The 19,281-nt window shown below is 40.3% G+C and overlaps 2 protein-coding genes across 18 annotated transcripts in view; one reads left to right on the top strand and one right to left on the bottom strand.

Moving 5' to 3' along the window:
• RAD51B (RAD51 paralog B) overlaps positions 1-19,281 on the bottom strand; it is a 400,405-nt gene that overhangs the window by 197,660 nt on the left and 183,464 nt on the right. For 16 of the 17 annotated variants that reach the window (XR_014220569.1, XR_014220570.1, XR_014220571.1 and 13 more), the window contains one exon: positions 6,968-7,046. The exons of the other annotated variant lie outside the window; for it this stretch is intronic. Coding sequence is in view for 10 of the 16 variants with exons in the window: in XM_082225644.1 (XP_082081770.1) it covers positions 6,968-7,046 (79 nt within the window). In the remaining 6 variants the exon portion in view is untranslated. The remainder of the gene's footprint in view (positions 1-6,967; positions 7,047-19,281) is intronic. 17 annotated transcript variants of the gene reach the window in all.
• Positions 1-19,281, top strand: part of LOC309534852 (uncharacterized protein) — a 250,741-nt gene that overhangs the window by 193,306 nt on the left and 38,154 nt on the right. The window lies entirely within an intron of this gene.

Here is a 19,281-nt window from a genome sequence, read left to right on the forward strand (position 1 = left end):
CATTAAAAACCTAGTATCTTCTGTGCAACAACCAGCAAATTGCTCATGGAGGCAAGCAGGTCTAACAAATACCTAAATCATGCTCTGTTTTATGTTTCCATCCCCAGGAGGTTTTACTGACACAAAACATAAGCTCACATCAATACAGGACCTTCAAGGACGGTGTGTAAAAGCCTCTTGGAAAGAAGTCATGGCAGTATTTGCTCCAGTGCTTTACGAAAAACATATGAGCGCAGCATAATTATTAAGAGAACAACAAGGGAAAGCTTTTCTCTGGTTATGGTTGTGGGGACAGTTTAGTTCTGAAAACCTTGAAGGGCACATGAGTCATGCTTTGGGGCTGAATTTGCAAAGCAAAGATCAATTCCTACATTTCAAAGCAGCATCAACGATTTCAAAGTCCACTACTGAAGATTTTAATCGCACACTGACATATTAGGTTTTGTGAATCATATGTTTTGTGCAATACAGACAACTTGTAACTTAAACACATGCAAGTTGCACAATTTCAACTTTACATGCTTGATGGCCGGCCGGCTGAAACTGCATAAATTAAGCACACGGGAGGCAGAAAGCTTAAAAGCTCTCAAGTCTGTTTACCAGGCCCTGGGAGGCTCTCGTGAGTTCTCAGATGGAAAAGCCCTGCACAAAAAGAGCTTTTAAGCCTTCTGCGTGTTTAATCTATTTTTTGTTCTCGCTTAGCTTGGTGAACTATACAAACTATAATTCTTCTTTTTTGCTTTTACTTTAATGGACCAGATGAGGCTAGTTCCCAGTGGTTCAAGGTGTTTGCAAACATCTTTTGAAATGGAAAAAAGAAAAGTGACAGTGAATCAAACAGCTTTTAAAGTTTCGTTTTCACTTTGCTTATTGTCAAACACACATCTAGTTTTTAGGTGTGCTTTTGAGGATCCCTTGAAATTGCATCTAGTTTTTTTGTCCATCATCTGGACATTAGAAGGAAGACTGCAAAAGCCGTAGGCTGAACTGACACAAGAGCTATTCCAAAGGGAAGGAAAATATGCAGTTGGGTGAGGGTTCATCAGAGCAAGTGGGGCACTGTCCCACCAAGCTCAGTCTCCCCTCAGCCAGCCCCAACTTGTCTGATTTCTTAATTACAACCTGTCCAAAGGGTGGAACTGTCAGCATTTTCCTCCACAATCTCAGTGCTGTCCTTGTCGAACTCAGCCGTGAAATGGACGGGAGCAAAGTTAGAATTAGCTGCCTCTACCTGTCACAGTATCTGGCTCTACTTCCTGCAACTGTCCCATCTTTCATTTACTTACTAGCGTGGAATAACAATGGTTAGCAGTGCAAAGTTTTGTTGGACAAAATTGTAAATTTTGGTTCTTCTCAGTTATCAAATCTTAAATTCATTTCTGCAATCTATATATATATTTTTTTAAAAAAAGAAAAATCCTCATGAAAATGTGTAAGCATTTTAGCACAACTTTTTGCAAGCAACTTTGACTAAGACACATTATTGCAAGCAATTCCCTCAAGTGTTTTTTTTAATGTTGCTTGCACTACTGTGTAATGCAGAATTTCCCCTACACACTTTGGTTTTAGACGTGCATTGCAAAATTCAAAGAATTAGGATTATTATTTTTTTATAGCACAACTGTGTTTTGGTTCACATGCTGATTCAATAACTGTGAATCAGGTAGCTTTTCATAAAAATACAAACAAAATCTAATTTATCTCCTATTCCCTAGTGGTAAGCAGAGACCTTTCCCCTTCTTCTCCTTCTCCCTTTCTGTCAGACACTGGGACTTAAAGAGCAACCCAGGGCTTGAACTTTATCAGGGCTCTATCAAGTCTTGATGCCTGACAAACAAGAGGAGGGGAGGAAGGAGAAAAATGCCCTCTTCCCACTTTCTGCTGTTGTTACCATCACCATGCCCCCTTGCCAGTAAATTAAAAAATGAGTGGGTACAGTGCTCTATAGTGTGTGTGTATATCTATAGTTAAAAGAACATCCTCAGCTTTTAAAATCAGTGCAGGATAAACTAGGGCAGAGTAAACAAATACAGTACATGAAGCACAGCTTTCAGCAATGTGTAATTGTATATGTGGAAAAGCTGGAATACACTGTATATGCAACAGACGCTACCTAAGCTTTAGCTCAGTCAATGGTGCAGTTAGGTAATTCTAGACTTGGAACTTAATGGACTTAAGGGGGCCCCTCTCCCTAGATTGGAAATGTGTATTATTTCAATTACTTCAAAATGTGGTAAGCTAACTGGTGCATTTGGGGCTCCTTTTGTTGCATGGGACTCTGGATGTTTGCCCTGAAGTGCTGCCCTGACAGCGCAACTGAGCTCAGTTTGGTTAGAGAGCTTTCCTAAGCTTATTCAGACAGCAAGGACTGCATAGTTTCCTTACTCCCAAGGTTCACGAATTTCCCTTGTGGGCTAGCTGAGTCTACTTAGTTCTCTGAATCCTTTATATATATATATATAAAAGAAAAAAGAAAACCTGCCTTGGGGGGCTTTTACAGAGCTCTTTCTGAGTAGCGATTACTGTCCAGGACTTGGACGAGAAGCAGAGAAACACTTTCAGCTTTTGTACAACCTGCTTAGCCATTCAACAAAAGGTTCTCCTTTATCAAACAAACACATTTCAACACAAAAAAATAAAAGATTTACAAAACTCAGTTCACCTCCAAACAAAAGAGAAATCATGCAAACATTCCTTTTCGTATTAGATTAGTTTGTAAAACTAGGTATTTAATTAAATTTTGGTGCTTGGGTCTGGTCCAGCAAGCCACTTAAGCACATCTTGATTTCATCTGCCAGATACATTCCCTTGAAAGCAATCCTAGACTGTAAAGGAGAGCAAGGAAGCCCTATAGATTGAATAAATTCTAGACTGTGGTTTTTGCCAGGGCAAAAGTTTAGTGACATTTTCCTTAGCCACACCTCTTAATAACATGCAGGAGGATACTTATGAGGCAAAAGAGGGTGCCTGCAGAACAATGTAAGCATGGAAATAACTTGCTGCGGTAACAATCCACCTTGGGGGGCTGCAAGCACTGCTTTCTGATTTTGTGGTGGTGGTTGCTGTACCTCTTGCATCTGTTTCGACTAGTGAAATGCATAAATTGGTTTGACTGGGCAGACACAATGGAATTCAGTGACTTGAATCATTTTAAGTTGTATGCTCTAACCATTGCCTTACAAAGATCCCTGATCCATTTTCATTCCTGTGCTACAGTTCAGATGTTGGCTAACACTCTCCTCTGGTTCAGAGAGACCCCAGAAACGGCAACTTCTTATACAATCCTATCTGTATCCCTTTCTCTGTTACTAGTATGGTGAGTTAATGTTGCAATTAGTTCAGATTTCATTGTGCTTTTTGAACTTCCTAGGAGGATTTTTAGAAAAAAGCTGTAGTCTTTCCAAGCTTTATCCAATGACTTTTTTTAAGACATGGGCATTTTACCACCAGTCCTTCCTGCTGACAAGCTCACCCTTGCAAGTGGGGGGAGGACTAGTAGCGGGGAGGGCTCACTGGTGACAAGAGAAGCCTTGTAGACTTTATCCTTAAGGCTTGGACACAAATAAGTACGTATACCCCAAAACATCATCTCTTATCAGGGTGCATGGGAATTTTTATTTCCCATGCTTCCTAGCCCTATGCACTGGATAGGGAGGAATAGAGAATTGCAACTGCCATGTACCCCGGCAAGAAAGGATACTTTGGAACACCTGGGAGAAAACCATTTCATAAAGGGTCATACTACCACCATCAGCACTATTTACATTTTGTTAATGAGAGATGGAAAAAGTAAGAGATGAAGAGATAGGGAAGAATAAATGATGAAAAAGTGAACGTGAGAAAAGGCAAAAGACAAAATTAAGGGACAGAAAATGGGCAGACAAATCTAGTCACAAATTAAAAACAGGCCCCACGTTGTACAATGGCATTAAAGAGGGCTCCTAAGTCTAAAAGGTTTACTGAACTCTACAGTACTCTTAGGATAATAATATAAAAATAATACTGCTGAATAACACCCTTAGCATAAAGAGCACTTCACAAAAAATGGTCAGACTGAAATGCAGAAGATGCCTCATTTCTCCACACACTGATGCAAGGGTTTCCAATCTGTATTGTGGGGAACTCCGGGGTTCCTTGGAAGCCTGCCAGCAGCCTGTCAATTAGAAGCTCAGTAATGGGCAGATAAACCTCCCTGAAAAACAGCTTGTCCAGCACTATAGATCTTCCCTTGCAGTGTGCAACTGTAGGGGAATGTGCACCGATTATGTTCTGAGCAGGCTCTCAGTTTCCAGGGGCCAAAAGTGAGGCCGCAGGACTCCTGGCCGGCATCCAGCATGATGTGCGTGCCTAATGCCCTCAATCTTTTGAAACATGTAGACATCAATGTAGAATATCCTTTGAAGGAAGAAAGTTTAAAAAGTAACACAGCACAGATGCATACATTTTAGATCACTGGTAAGTAAAATAAAATAAAAATCCTCTCTCTGGAAGTTAGTATAACAATCAAGCGCCCCAAGAAATCTACTACTCCCTGAGTTCAGTTCTATTTTCATTGATATCTGAACTGGTACATGCTTTCACAAATGTCGCCATTTTCAACAACTGGTATGAAAATCAGTCTGCTTCAACAATAACTCTACTAGTAAATGAAGATACAAAGGTGTTTATATGAAAGTAACTTCTGTACTCTCAATTTCACCTATTACAAGCTGTTTGTCTGACTCATGGCTATTTCCTTTCCTGACACAAACACATCTCCTTCCTTTTCCTCTACCGGCAGGATATAGTAACTGGGGGTGAAAGTGAACTACTCCTTACTCATACACCACCAACAAAACAAGCAACTGACTGGTGAATGAACCTGACTGCTGAAAAATGTACATATGAACTAGAACTAGATTTCAAAGAGATTACTCAGTCTTAAAGGGCACGGCTTGCGGCTCTGACAGAAAAATAACGTTTAAACCTGAACATCTGGCCTCATTACACTGGAGTCACTGGAGAGGAATATAAATATGAAACTCTATTAGTATTTTAAAGTATTTTCTGGATCTTAAAGATGTGGTTTAAACCAGAATTTGTGTACTACTGCAGATTTTGGGTGACACATTTAGATCCACATTTGAGGATATAATCAGCAATGTGCAAATCCAGGCTTTTGATTCGTCCCTTTATATAAATAACAATACTTACAAAATTAGAATTTCAAACCCAGGATTCTCAAGCATCAGAGACTTTGAGTAAGACTCACTAGGGCTTACTTATCTTTTCCCTTGTTCTCACAATATACTTGAAACGTAGTTCAAAATCTAACTCAACCCTTTGACCAGCCATCCTTGTCTTCAAATTGTTGAGCAGCATTTCTCAAGAGTGAAAGCGGCAATAAAAGAGCCACTGAATAATTGGATTCTTTTCACCACTGAGCACTTCAAGTTTACAAAGGCACAGAAGTCTCCCACTGCAGTGCTCTTGGGCAGCTTGGCGATCCCCTAAAATGATATAAGAGGTGCAGTTTCCCCTCCACCCAAGTCTCACCAAACAATTTTCAGTACTTGTACCGAGACCATGAGATCGAAAGAGACCAGGCAATAGAGCAGCAATTTACATCAACAAAGGGGATTTTGATGCACTCCTCCGAATGAGGCAGCATTACCATGTTAATAGCTTTTTTACTCCCAGCCTTCTTTTCCCTAGGACGCTGGAGACTTTTGCAAATGGAGAACAGTTCCGCTTTCCATTTTAACTACAAACAATAGCAGAGTAGCTCCTTAAACTGCATCAAATAGCAGCCAGTGAAATCTCTAACTAGCCATCCTCTCCTGCCGTTTTTTATTAACCACCAGGCCCAAGGAACAAAAGGGAGAGAAAGCAACTTGCAGTTTTAACTCTATCCCCACCTCCAAATCCCCTAGGGATGGCAAGAGGAATTGCCTGCAGAGCCACTAAATCAAATTTCTTTACTATGTTTTGTGTGTGCCTCCTTCCTGTCACCCACAACTAAAGAGGATTCAGGTATGTTTTCTAGTATTGGTTTGTTTGTGGCCTCCTGGTTAACAGAGCTGTGATGGGATCTCCCCTCCCCTCTCCCCTTAAGCTTCATTTTTCAGACAGCTGTTGTTCTTCACTAGTTCCCACACTCATCCACTTGTTCCCTTGTCACATACTTTGAATGTGTTCTCCTCCTGACACTGACTGCCTCACACAATAATACACAATAATGAATGAATGGAAATGTTGCCTCTGCTGTCAGACCGTGGAATACAGCCCATTCATTAGCACAAAAATGTTCTTCTGCCACCAGCGTAGATATCATCCTTTTTACCTGACACCTTTCAAGAAGCTTCCTTTTAGGGGTGGGGGTGGGGGAAAGTTTTCCCTTTTATGCCGCTTCTCGCAATCTTCTTAGCTGGCTCAAAGAACCCTAATATGGCCCTGTCTGGAAGTTACTTTTCTCCCATTAACCTCTATGTGCAGTGGCATCAGGGATAGATTTTGGACTGGCACCCCCCCCCATCATCATTTTTTGTTAACACAACAGGTTGGATTTAGTAGTACTTAGAGTAGACCCACTGAAACCAATTGGAGTTGACTAAGCCCAATATAAAACCTATATAACCTTCTGAACCACACCACTGAAGATTAACATGCAGCCTCTTGGTTGGTTTCCTGCAATAACTGACTGCAATAACAATAGGTGTAGCAATATTAGCAGGCTGTCACCACATATACAAGGCAAGACCATTAGACGAAGATTCCACATTTATTCAAACATATATAAGTATAATGATCAGGAACAAATATAATGATCTGGTCAAAATATTATGCCAAGAAGATGCCATATTGTTTATTTCTGCCTAGCTGAAGAGAAAAAGTCTCTCAATAGAAAATGTACTTGATGTGCAGGTGATGCAAGAACAAATGTAAGACTTCTGGCATTTCAGTATGCAAAACTGACTCATAGTCTTACCTTGGAGAACGAATCCTGAATTTTCAATTCTGTACAGGAAAGATGTGAATGGCGCAATCGGGGACTTTGCAACCAGAAGCTGCAGAAACAAAGACAAAAACCAACAAAAAAATCCTATTTTATGCTGCTACTGATTACAATTCCAGTTCACAGAGAAAGGTTAACAACAGCAACCATCAAAAGTCTAGGCTATTTTGTAACAGCAGCTCTGCAAATATTACAGACGTATACCACTTTTATTTGCAAAAAATGTGCCTTTAGCCCTTTAGATTCAAAATATTCATATTTTTATTCACATTTAAGTCATATTTTCCAAAATACCATACCATTTGAATATGCCCTTCCACTCTGTTGTATATGTTTCAACAGACAACAAGAAATGCTCCAAACATCTGTGTGTTCCAGCACAGAAGGAGAGAAGATGGACTATGCAAGAACAATGAGACCCCACATAGAAATTTGCACATTAAGAAAGGAGCTAAGTCAACCCTTGTACCCATGATGGCTTTGGTTTCTTAAGAGTACTTGCTATAAAATATTCAATTTTTCAGGTCAACCCAAGCCCATACAACCAGCCCCCTATATTATGATTTGCACACGGAATGGTTACTGGTAGTTCATGTGACTTGCTGCTGCCATTCCTGCAAAAACATGTCTGCAGCCCAAATCTGAAGCAGATTTCCTCACTCATTTCTGCCTCAGGAAAAAAAGGGAAAGGAACTGGAAAGCAATTTCCCAGTCTGTGGTTTTCACAGCGGCATTTCCAACTTTGTAGCCCTAAGGGCACCATTTAACAAGGCTGCTGATCCAAAGCACATTCTGGTTCTTTTCAGAGCTCCGTTTCAATTAAAGTGATGTCATACCCATTTCACCAATGCCCGGAAAATACACCAGACTTTACTACTTTCTTCATTTTTAAGTATGCATGGACAGAGACGTTTCAAAAATACCCAAACGGCCTGTGAACAGCACTGTCAGGGCCACTCTTCTGTTCCACAATTAAAGTTCTCCAGCAATATACCTTATAACCCTGCTCTACTTTGAGCTATGATAAAATCTGCCATTTCTTGTTGTCCGTTAAATAACACAGTTCAGATGTGAGAAACGTATCTTTATCACTACCATGCAAAGCAGTGGCTTGTTTTTGGAAGTTGCAGTCCACAAACCAAAAGGTCCCTTGGCCCTAAAGTGCAAGTGAAGGTGTTCAGCTGTTCTGAAACTCCTTCCGTAGAGTTTTATGCAGTGACAAGTACCATATGGGCAAGCTGCTACAAAAGGAAGTACTAAGGAAGGAAGAAATCTTCATAATGGTATTTTTTCATGTGCATTTTAGGGCCATTGGACAACTGATGTTATACTGTTTATATACTGGATGGGCAGGGGTGAGCACTAAAGAAATCCCGAAAGGTTAGCTACTTTCTCCCTTTTTTATTTGGTTAGTGACTCTACATGGAATTAGTCAACAGACAGCCTGCTCCAGAAGATGGACAGTTAAAGCCCAGTGGAATATAACAAAATAAAAACCTTTGTAAACTTGAACTTGAACTTGAAAATAAAGGATCTCATAATTGTGCTCTATATAAATCTAACAAGCTCAGCTCTGTCTTATACTGATGATAACAAATGGACATATCCTCATTAAGTGGCAAAACAAAAGGCAAAGAGATCAGCACAGATGGCATGATGGGGGGTGGTTATTGGGTTGTTCTTGTTTTTATATTGATTATGTATTTTGTGGTTTATATTGTGATTTTATCATGTGAACTGCCCTGAGACCTGCAGGTATAGGGCAGTATCCATATTTAATAAATAATAATAGTGTTGGATTAATTGTTCTAATTAAAAAGCCATCAAAGAGGAGGGCACTTCATCCTTCGCTCTGTATCAGACCATTTTAGAGTCACACAGATGTACAGTAAGTAGCTGAACCATTGCAAAAGAGTTCTCAGTGCACTGTATAAAGACACAATTCCTGTCCAAGATTGAGCTCCATTTTTGCCCACTTTCAACAGAATTCTTAGTGCTGATTCACATAGTTTATAATGACACCTAGCGCAACACTGAAGCTCTTTTAAAACTGACTTTCCCTTTTTTAAAGCAGAGATGAATAATGAATTCAATTCATTATAAACTTTACAAAAATAAAACACAGTCTACCTGAAGACTTGGGGTGTGTGTGTGGGTGTGTGGGTGGGTGTGCAGACAAACAACTGGGGTCAGCATTTTAATTCCTAGTAAGATTGCCTGTTGTCTGCAATGTGAAGGATCATTCTACAATAGAAGAAAATGTGCTGGGCACCGCTTAGAAGTACATCTGTAGAGATCCTTACAAACAACCTCTTATTCTTGCTTATTTATAACATCTGTTGGCCTACATGTATCTTCCCTAGCTACTGAGGTATGAGGGTACAAGACAAACAGAGCAAAAATGCAGGTTTAGTAACCATTGTCAATGTTTTGCTTTGAGTAATGTTATGCTAGCAAAGCCATCTCAGGATGTGATATAAACTTGGTGACCTGTTGCACGGTGGAAATCTGCAATGCAAGCACTTTCCCTTCCTCAGCATAAGTTATTGTTCTTCATGCAAAGAAAAGCTGCTGGAGAAGGAAGGAGCATGTCACTTGTAGCCATCATGCAACCCCCAGAATTCCCTTTCCTGCATTTAACCTCATTGAATGATGCAATAATCTTCACCCCAAGTCACTGGGGTTGCCATGTACTCTGCTCATGAGGCTTCAAGCAGCAAAATTGTAAGGGGAAGTTCCGTTCTTTACTTACTGGTAAAAATTGGAATAAAATAAAGAACAATCTGTATAAAACACAAATTTCAAACAGCAGACACATGGCATTATTGAAACAAGCATAATAAAAAGCCCCTTTGTCTTGCATGGCTCCTCAGTGGAACAACACATCAATAGACTCAACCACAATATTATGTTATGCTATTGAAGTATTCAGATATGGCATATGGCAGAAACACCAACCATCTCCATTTCATAGTGCTCCCTGCCAACTGCCTTGGGATGATATGGGGAACTTTAGTCCTGACAGTCCTTAAATGATGCCCAGGCAGGTGAGAAGAGAATGCAGAACAGAAAATAAAAGAAAAACATAAAAGAAAAAAGAATAGTGAGTGGAAAGGAAACAAGAGCAAGAGTGATATATAAAGAGATAAAAGAAACACAGGCACAGTTCTTTTTGCTTTAGCAAGGAGAACGTTCCAAGCATTTTCCTTGTGCTGCATTAGTCATAAATGAAGTGAATGGGAGGGTGAAACCCCATCTCTTTGAGCAGGAGATCTTGGTCCCTATGGCAAACTATCCTGCAAAGTTTTATGGCAATGGTTCAAAAAGTTGCCCTGTGCTTAGAACCCATATGTATGACTGTAGAGATCAAAAAGAACAAAACCTTATCCTTAAATTTCACAAAATTAACTACCCAGTTCTGAATACTATTAGAATTTTTAATCTGCTATGAGATTTTAAAACCACAACTAACATTATTATTATTAAGAACATTCATAAGTCCCTTTCCCAAAGTGGTGCATAGAACTTTGTTCAGTTAGTTACTCTTTACTTTTAAGCCCAACTCTCTAATTATCCAGTTTGTAACTACATTTGCATGGCAGAGCATAGCTGAAAAGTGAGAAGAAATGCACCGAATCAGCAATGTCATTCAACAAGGGATGTGATTATCTTAGAATGTTCAATTAGATTCATGAACTAATAAAACCACTGCTAAGCAAAACAAATCTTTCCTCCGATTGTGCCAAATGTCTGGGACAGGCAATCCTTATGCCAGAATATCCCTTCTTATTGTAGATGGAGAAACATTGTTTTTTCAGCTGCTTCAAGAAAACAGGAAAAGAGCCAGTGAGGAAAACAACTCCATTGGCTTTTGCATCAATTCAAGAAACTTTACTTTCCCCTGTTTGCTCACATCTTCTGTACCATGCAGGGGTTTAATCTGCTGTGCCAGTACCAAAGCAGAGCAAAAGGGAAAATATTGAACTTGGAATTCAACCATTCAACTGCTAGTTCTTATTACGATCATAGGAAGGAAGGTGTCTTATATATACAGATTCAAGCCATTAGTCCATCTAGCTCAGTATTGTCTACAAGGACTGGCAGAAACTCCTTGAGGTTTCAGACAGATATCCCTGGGGATGTCAAGGGTTGAATCTGGAACCCTTTGCATGCAAAGTGTGTGGCCTTCCACCAGATTCCCTGAGAACAGGGTATAGGTAACAATATTCACCCAAATGCAGTATTCATGTTCCTAGCAATTAAATATGTGCCCAAATAGGGCAGCCTTGGGTACTGTTTAACATCACTAAACCCAAGCCATACCCAACAAACTTTCTATATAAACATTTTTGCCTTTAAAAGATAAATCACCAGACAGATTTAATATAGAATGCTTAACCTCACTTGGAAGTATACAATGCTCTAGGAATTCTGCTACTGTACTGGTCACTTCATTGCAGAAGTGCAGGCATCCTGACTCTGTGTCAAGATGGTCCCTGTAGCAGTGGTGAGGCTGCCTAGCTATTGTTCTGTGCAAGTTTCAAAACTCTGTGTCAAGCTTTCATGATATTTTCTTTAAATATTTATTTTTTACAGCATACACAAATGACAAATACAATCCCCACCACACATGTACACACCAACGTGTGCATGCCCCCCGCGCTTATTTCCCCACCCCCATATTTGTAGAGTGTTTATACATTCAATGAGCCACAGATTTCCAACACTTTGCTATTGTTAGTCTTGCTGCTGTAAATAAGAAAACCAACAATTCCTTATTTTTTTGACAGCTCAGCCTTTCCCATCATGGAAGGATAATAATGTAATTTGAGAAGAAGAGTTTGGATTTGATATCCCGCTTTATCACTACCCAAAGGAGTCTCAAAGCGGCTAACATTCTCCTTTTCCTTAGTGCCTCACAACAAACACCCTGTGAGGTGAGTGGGGCTGAGAGACTTCAAAGAAGTGTGACTGGCCCAAGGTCACCCAGCAGCTGCATGTGGAGGCGCGGAGACGCAAACCCAGTTCACCAGATTACGAGTCTATCGCTCTTAACCACTACACCACACTGAGGATCTGGAGTGGTTTGTTGGCATGTTATGTGGCTAGCCTCTTCAAACATTTCTTACCCAAAGTGCTGGCCCTCTCCTTCTGCACCCTGTTTCGAGGGATTTGCTGGCTACCTGCAGAAGGGATGCCATCAATGGCAGATTCTGCCCACCTGCCATTTGGATGGGAACACTAAGGCACTTCTTGACACTGGAGGCTGGCAGGGCTGAGCAGAGGCATACCTCCATTCCATCCAAACCAACTCCAGCATGGCAAACAGGGGTTTTTGATCACTTTGCCTGTGGCCATTGGTCCATTTGACATTTGAAGGAAGCCTTGTTTCAATAAGTTTTTAACGTTTGATGTTTTACTATGTTTTTATATATTAATACACATTGAAAAATTGAGGACTAGGGAGCTGATTTATGCTGAACCTATGTAATTTTTGACTACAACAAAGGTTAGCACGGTATGCGACTGGCTGGAAGTGTGAACACCTGTCATTTATAAGACCTTGGTTTCTGTTCACTGAAGGATACAGCCTTAAGGTATTCTTGGATCCATCAATGCACCTGGATTGTCAGGTTGCTTCAAACTTAGCAACGGCCGTTCATCCCTATTATCATAACCTTGACACCTATAATAAGCTCTATGTACCACTACCCCTTAAGGACTGTTTTTAAGTTGCAGCTGGATAGGAAAATAGTTCTTATATACCTCACATACAATCACCTTCCCTCTTGGATTCCTTAGAATCAGACCATCTAAGAGTTGATACACTGTTTGTGCACTAAAAGTGATTACTATGTACACACAGAAGAACACTCAGCAGTTCTACATTTGGAGAAATCCTGATGGAGGTACAGTGGTGCCTCACAAGACGAAATTAATCCATTCCACGAGTCTCTTCGTCTAGCGGTTTTTTCGTCTTGCGAAGCAACCCTATTAGCGGCTTAGTGCTATTAGCGGTTTAGCGGCTATTAAAGGTTTAGCGGCTATTAAAGGCTTAGCGGATTAGCGGCTAAAAGGCTATTAGCGGCTTAGCAGCTTAGAAAAAGGGGGGAAAGCGGGGGAAAATCGGAACACTCGCAAGACGTTTTCGTCTTGCAAAGCAAGCCCATAGGGAAAATCGTCTTGCGAAGCAGCTCAAAAACGGAAAACCCTTTCGTCTAGCGGGTTTTCCGTCTTGCGAGGCATTCGTCTTGCGGGGCACCACTGTATAACAAAGCCCAAGCACAAACATTTTCCAGATGTTTTGCATTTGGTTGCCATAACCAAGAATTGGAAACTTTAGTTTAATACATTTCAAATCTGCTTCAAAAGAAACACAGCGGTATTCAAACAATACACAATACTGACACAATTTAAAAGCATTAGAAGAACCACCATTCATAAAGCTCTATTTTTTAAAAAGAGTTATGTTCAACTAAGTCATACTCAGAGTAGATCCACTGAAGCTGATGGACTTAAGGAACTGAACTAGAATGAAATATTACCGGTACATTAGTTTTCAAATTTCTCTTATAGGGACAAGTCTTTTTTCTATATAGATGCCAAATATTGCCAAAAGACATCAATAATAGTAATATAGGACCCCAATTCCCATCTGCATAGCCCTGTGCATGGTTTTCCTGGTATGTTACAGAATGCAGCTCTGTTTACACTCACATGTTGCAATTTCCATTCTTGGTTATTTGCAACCTTTGCACAAATCTGTGAACCAAAGCAGAGATATGTAGAACGGATCAGGCAAGCAATGTGACTTGATGTGACTAAGAAAGATACTAAAGATTCATCTAGAACAGGTTGATGAAAGAGAGTCAAGACCATAAGAGTCAAAACCAATGCACAAATATTGGTATCTCCAGAAAAAAATATTTGCTTCTTTATAGGATTTAGGTCCCACACCTTCAACATGAGCTTATGTTGCCAGGGCAGCTAAATAGTATGAAACTAAAAAGGGCACCATCACCACCATACATATAAATAATAAAAATAATAAAACTATGTATTGAATTTAGATACTGCCCTTCTTCCCAACTAAACACATTAAAACAATCAATTCAACTAAATATCCACAAATCTATGAAATAGTTCATCAGATTTAGAGAAAAGATCCTGAAGGCTTCTTCATGGGGACCCTGGAATACCTTACTGTTGCTTTTGAAGTCAATGCCTGGTATTTGTCTCAAGCAAAGAAGGTGCAATAAGAAAAGAAAACTAGTAGACATATTGCAGGCTCCACCTGATCTATTCAAGGTTATTGTACAAAAAAAAAGAAGGCAAGAGGGGGCTTTGACAATTCTCCTCCAGCAGCCTCATCAACAGGGATTAAGGAACTTTGACTAAGCAGCTGAAAGAATGAGCAATTAACTCCAGCGATGCAAGAAGAAATCAGCTAAAGGCAAATGGATTTGTCCAGTTTTCAACCTGTGGAAAGGAGTCTGTGGTGGTTCTCAATGGGGCTTACAGAGCCAAATTCACACAGCCCCAAGACTGAGGCATATATTTGCAGCCATAAATGGCATGACTGTAGTTTGTGTTCCTGTTCACTGTTCATCCATGAATGCCATGTTAGAATTTGTCCCCAAACAACCAAATCACACACTTATTGGTGTGTGCTGCAGTGGAAAATTTTGATCTCCAAAGCTCAGTATGTTTGAAGAGAGATTTTTAATTAAAACCAGGTTAATGGGTCATAATTCAATAAAACTCTTTATAGAGCAGTCTAAATGCATCATACCTACCCCACAAGAAAATCCTGTCCAACGGAAGCTGTTTAGAAAGGGATTTCCTCTCTGCTATTTTATAGAACAGCAGCAATGGCTGCTTGGGGCACTTTATGAGAAGTGGGTCATAAATCCAAACCAATTAGTGAAGACAGTACACAGGCAGCATTTGTGTTGAGCATACATCCCACACAAGCACACTTCAGGAGGTAGGGATCAAAATAAACAGCAGCAACATGAAAAACATAAGTCACTGAAGTCCCTTCTCCAGCAATCCATGACTACATTTCCTTGCCTTGCTTGATTTGCCCCCATCTCAGTTTAATACATTCAGAAAATATAGATTGCATGAAAGGTATTTGCATCATGCATATTGTTGAGAAAGTCCTTTCCCAGTATTAACTTCTTAATCTTCCAAGTAAAATTCACTGTTATTTCTGTTGTTATTTATACTGTGTGGAATTGAATGTTGCGCTAATATGATCATTCCATCATTACAAAACATTTCTGTTTGCCAGATGGAATGCTCTCCCCCGACCCAGAATGCTGTTCTAGAGGTTCCCTCAACCCCCCCTCCAAGCCAATTTGGGGAGTGGGGTGGGAGAAGGAGAATGGGGGAAAGAAACAAAATTGCGCTAGGGGGACTCATTTGTGCTGGCTTCTCCTGGCACACCTATTTAGTTGACTCTGCCCCAACTGTTTATTGTTATTCTACAGTGACCTGGGATACATTTGGATGAAGGGAAGTTTAATTCTTTCAACAAAATAAACAAATAGTGCACTACTGTAATATAAATTTATTAGACCACTTGTTTGGAATGAGATAAACTAAAGGATAAGATGCAGCAGCCACATTTCCTGATCAATAATGCAGATTAGGTGATTCACACCAAGATAAAATACATTCATCTATCCATTAAATCCCTTTTTAAGGAAGGACGTTCTATTATGCTATTACTAAAGATAAAAATGTCCATAGTATAAGCCATATAAAACTTTTCCCTCTGCACACTTTGAAAGTCCTCAGATTTGAGAACTTCCAGCGGCAGCCGGGAACATATATACATACATTTTGTTTGCACTTAGGTATCATAAGAGACAACAGTCATGGATATATATTCTCTATCTGTGTTTCTTTCTTCTTATCTTGATGAGTCTATGCATACATGCAGTATTTCTACTGAACAATAATATACTGTATTTTTTGCACCATAACACTCACTTTTTTCCTCCTAGAAAGTAAGGGGAAATGTCTGTGTGTGTTATGGAGGGAATGCCTACGGGTGGCATGCCTACGGATTTTCCTCCTCTACAAACTATGTGCGTGTTATGGTCGGGTGCGTGTTATAGAGCGAAAAATATGGTATATGTAAGGAAGTCAACATCTGAGACCGTAGTTCATAATAACCAGCAAACTATTCTGTAGTTCTTTCTCACAAGCTGGAAGTGTTGGGGTTTTTTTCATGTGATGACAGATTGACAGCCATGCTGATAAGCATAAAAGAAATCATGCCAGTGTCCCTCACATCACTCTTTCACGAAGGGCAGTAGTCAAACCTTCTCTTTATCTCTCTCAACTCCTAACTTATACAACAACACAAAATGCAACTTAGCAAGTCCTAGACTCCAGCCAAGAAACCAAGAGATTATCCTACATCACATCTTAAATATTTTCACCCACAGCGCTGTCTACAAAATCATTTTAGGATAAAACAAAAACTCCACTACCCCTATTCCACATTGACACACGCCTCAGAAAAAAAAGAGTAAGTCCAAGGTGAAAAGCTAAAGAAATAGTAGAGAACACACATTAAAAGCCCTGAATGTGGAACATGTTTCAGGTCACTCTAAACAATAATAAAATAAAGAGTTGAACTGGGGCCTGATGTACAAATTCACCCTGAGTTTCCAGAAGCACACAGCAAAACTAAATTAGACATTCCTTGGCCCAAAAACAATATGGCTGAAAGAACATTTGGAAGTTGCCCCCTTGTATATGTGGGTTGTAAAGTAAGTACTGATGACAAGCATAGCACTGAGCTACAGAAAGCAATAATTTAATAATCACCTGTTCTTGCTCTCAAGCAATATAGTTCTCTTTGTAGGAAATGGGAATATTGCATTGATGTATCAGCTGCATTGCTGCTGGCTTACAAATCATACCTAGTTAGGGACCAACAACTCAGGGGGACCTGGATTTATGTGTAATAGGAAGTCAAGGCTTATTAGCTTGTTTATCCCACTCATAACAAGGGAGTAGAACAGGAGCAATGGGGCAGCATGCAGCAGCATGTTCCTCATTCATGATGGTAAACTACAATAAGCCAGAAACCTGGAATTATCCTTATGTGTCAACGTGGAAAAGAATTAAAATTTTCACAGACTACATAAAAAACTCCAGGATATGTGAAATAATTTCTCCCCTGTTCATATTCTCTTTTGTTCTATATTTGTGTTGCTGGACAGATCAGGAAATTATCATCCATAAAAAGCTGCTAATATTTTAAATAAGCAAAGCAGCAGTTTGGTGTTTCTGCATCCAGACTATTTGGGTAAAGCACTGTACCTGAGTTGTAGAGATTTGTGTGCAGGAGGTCCAAGTTCCAGTTCCTAGCATCTCTCCAGATAGGGCTGTGAGATACCCATCTCAAATCTTAGAGAGCTGCTGCCAGGCAGCATAGACAATGGTCTGATTCAGTATATGGCAGCTTCCGATATTCCTTTGTTAATGTAACGGATTTGAAACCATCTGTTTTTAGAAAAATCGTCTTTTGCTTTGAACTGAGTTAACAACAACAACAACAACAACAACAATTTATTATTTATACCCCGCCCATCTGGCTGGGATTCCCCAGCCACTCTGGGTGGCTGCCAACAGAATTAAAAGCACAATATAACATCAAACATTACAAACTTCCCTGAACTGGGCTGCCTTCTAAAAGTCAGAGAGTTGTTTATTTCCTTGACATCTGATGGGAGGGCGTTCCACAGTGTGGGCGCCACTACCGAGAAGGCCCTCTGCTTGGTTACTGAGCATAGTACTGTCCCTTGGTGGCTCAACTAAGTTTTACCTATTGAAATTAATGAACCTGACTATGTCCATTAATTTCAATAGGACTATAGTGGTACCTCAGGTTACATACGCTTCAGGTTACAGACTCCGCAAACCCAGAAATATTACCTTGGGTTAAGAACTTTGCTTCAGGATGAGAATAGAAATCATGCAGTGGCGGCGCAGCGGCAGCAGGAGGCCCCATTAACTAAAGTGGTGCTTCGGGTTAAGAACAGTTTCAGGTTAAGAACAGACCTCCAGAACGAATTAAGGTACCGAGGTACCACTGTACTCTGAATAAAAGCTTAGTTGCATACCACCTAATAGGTGGAATTCCACATTGTTCTATTTTGATTGTTCTGTCAGAGTAAACATTTCTACTTTCCAGATGGAACACTGTTCCCTCTCCTCATCCCACATGCTGTTCGGGGTGGGTGGGTCTCTCAACCCGCCAAAGACTATTGGTGGGGGTGTTCAGGAGGCATGGAGGAGGACAGAGGGACAAGTCCCGTTGTGCTAGCATAACATGTCCCACTGGCTCCCACTAGTGCAACTGTTCAGTTGAATCCCTACCGCTGAGTCTCAGGTCATCATTGGGCCTTGGCAACCTAGAATATCTCTTTTTAACAGGTATCAGACTGGGATAATTATAGAAAACCTTTTTATACTGTGTTGGGGACAAAACACTCAAGTCCCAAACCAATATAAACTGCATGTTATGTTAACACAGAGATTTCTGTGGGGAAACTGAGAAAAGTGAATAAAACCATAATGCCACTGTATTGCGTTTCCATTTTATTTAGTGTCGTTTCTAATCCAGTTCTTAGACAGAACTGTCCACTGATATCTGAGGGTGTAATGGATTAAAGTCAAAGACAAGTCTAAAATAATGTAAACATTTGCTCCTCCATAAAAGCCCTTCTGAAGAGAAGTGGGACATAAATCCAACTAGCCTGCAGTGCCCTGACAGTGTTTGCTTTACATATACATCCCACACATGTCCATTAGGAGGTCTGAGTCCTGATAAACAACAGCAGCAGCGTAAATCAACATACCGTGCAGATGGATTTGCAGCAATGGCTGAGCACTTGAGGTCAGTCTCCTAGCTTCTTACTTTCTTCCGTGCAATAATTTCTGAGGCCAGTGCTTCTCAAATGTTGAGATAGCGAGCCTTTCTTAAAGGGGAAGGGAGAGACCTGCTGGGGCCTCCACACAGCTAGCTGCCTTAACTAGCCACTATGCGCCGTGTCAGACTCCCATGGCTGGCAGACAGACAGTCAGACAGAGAGAAAGAAAGCCTTAGGACCACGTGAAGCCCAGTTCCTCACAGAAATAAGAAGCTCACAAGGGCCATCATATCTGTCATTTCTTACTCCCAACAATTTCAAACTGGAAAATAATCAAACAGTCTCTTTGTGGATGTTGGGAAGGGGCACGACAGCACTTTAAGCCACTTG

The sequence above is a fragment of the Podarcis vaucheri genome (assembly GCF_965113315.1).
Source record: "Podarcis vaucheri genome assembly, chromosome: 1".
Classification (NCBI taxonomy): domain Eukaryota; kingdom Metazoa; phylum Chordata; class Lepidosauria; order Squamata; family Lacertidae; genus Podarcis; species Podarcis vaucheri.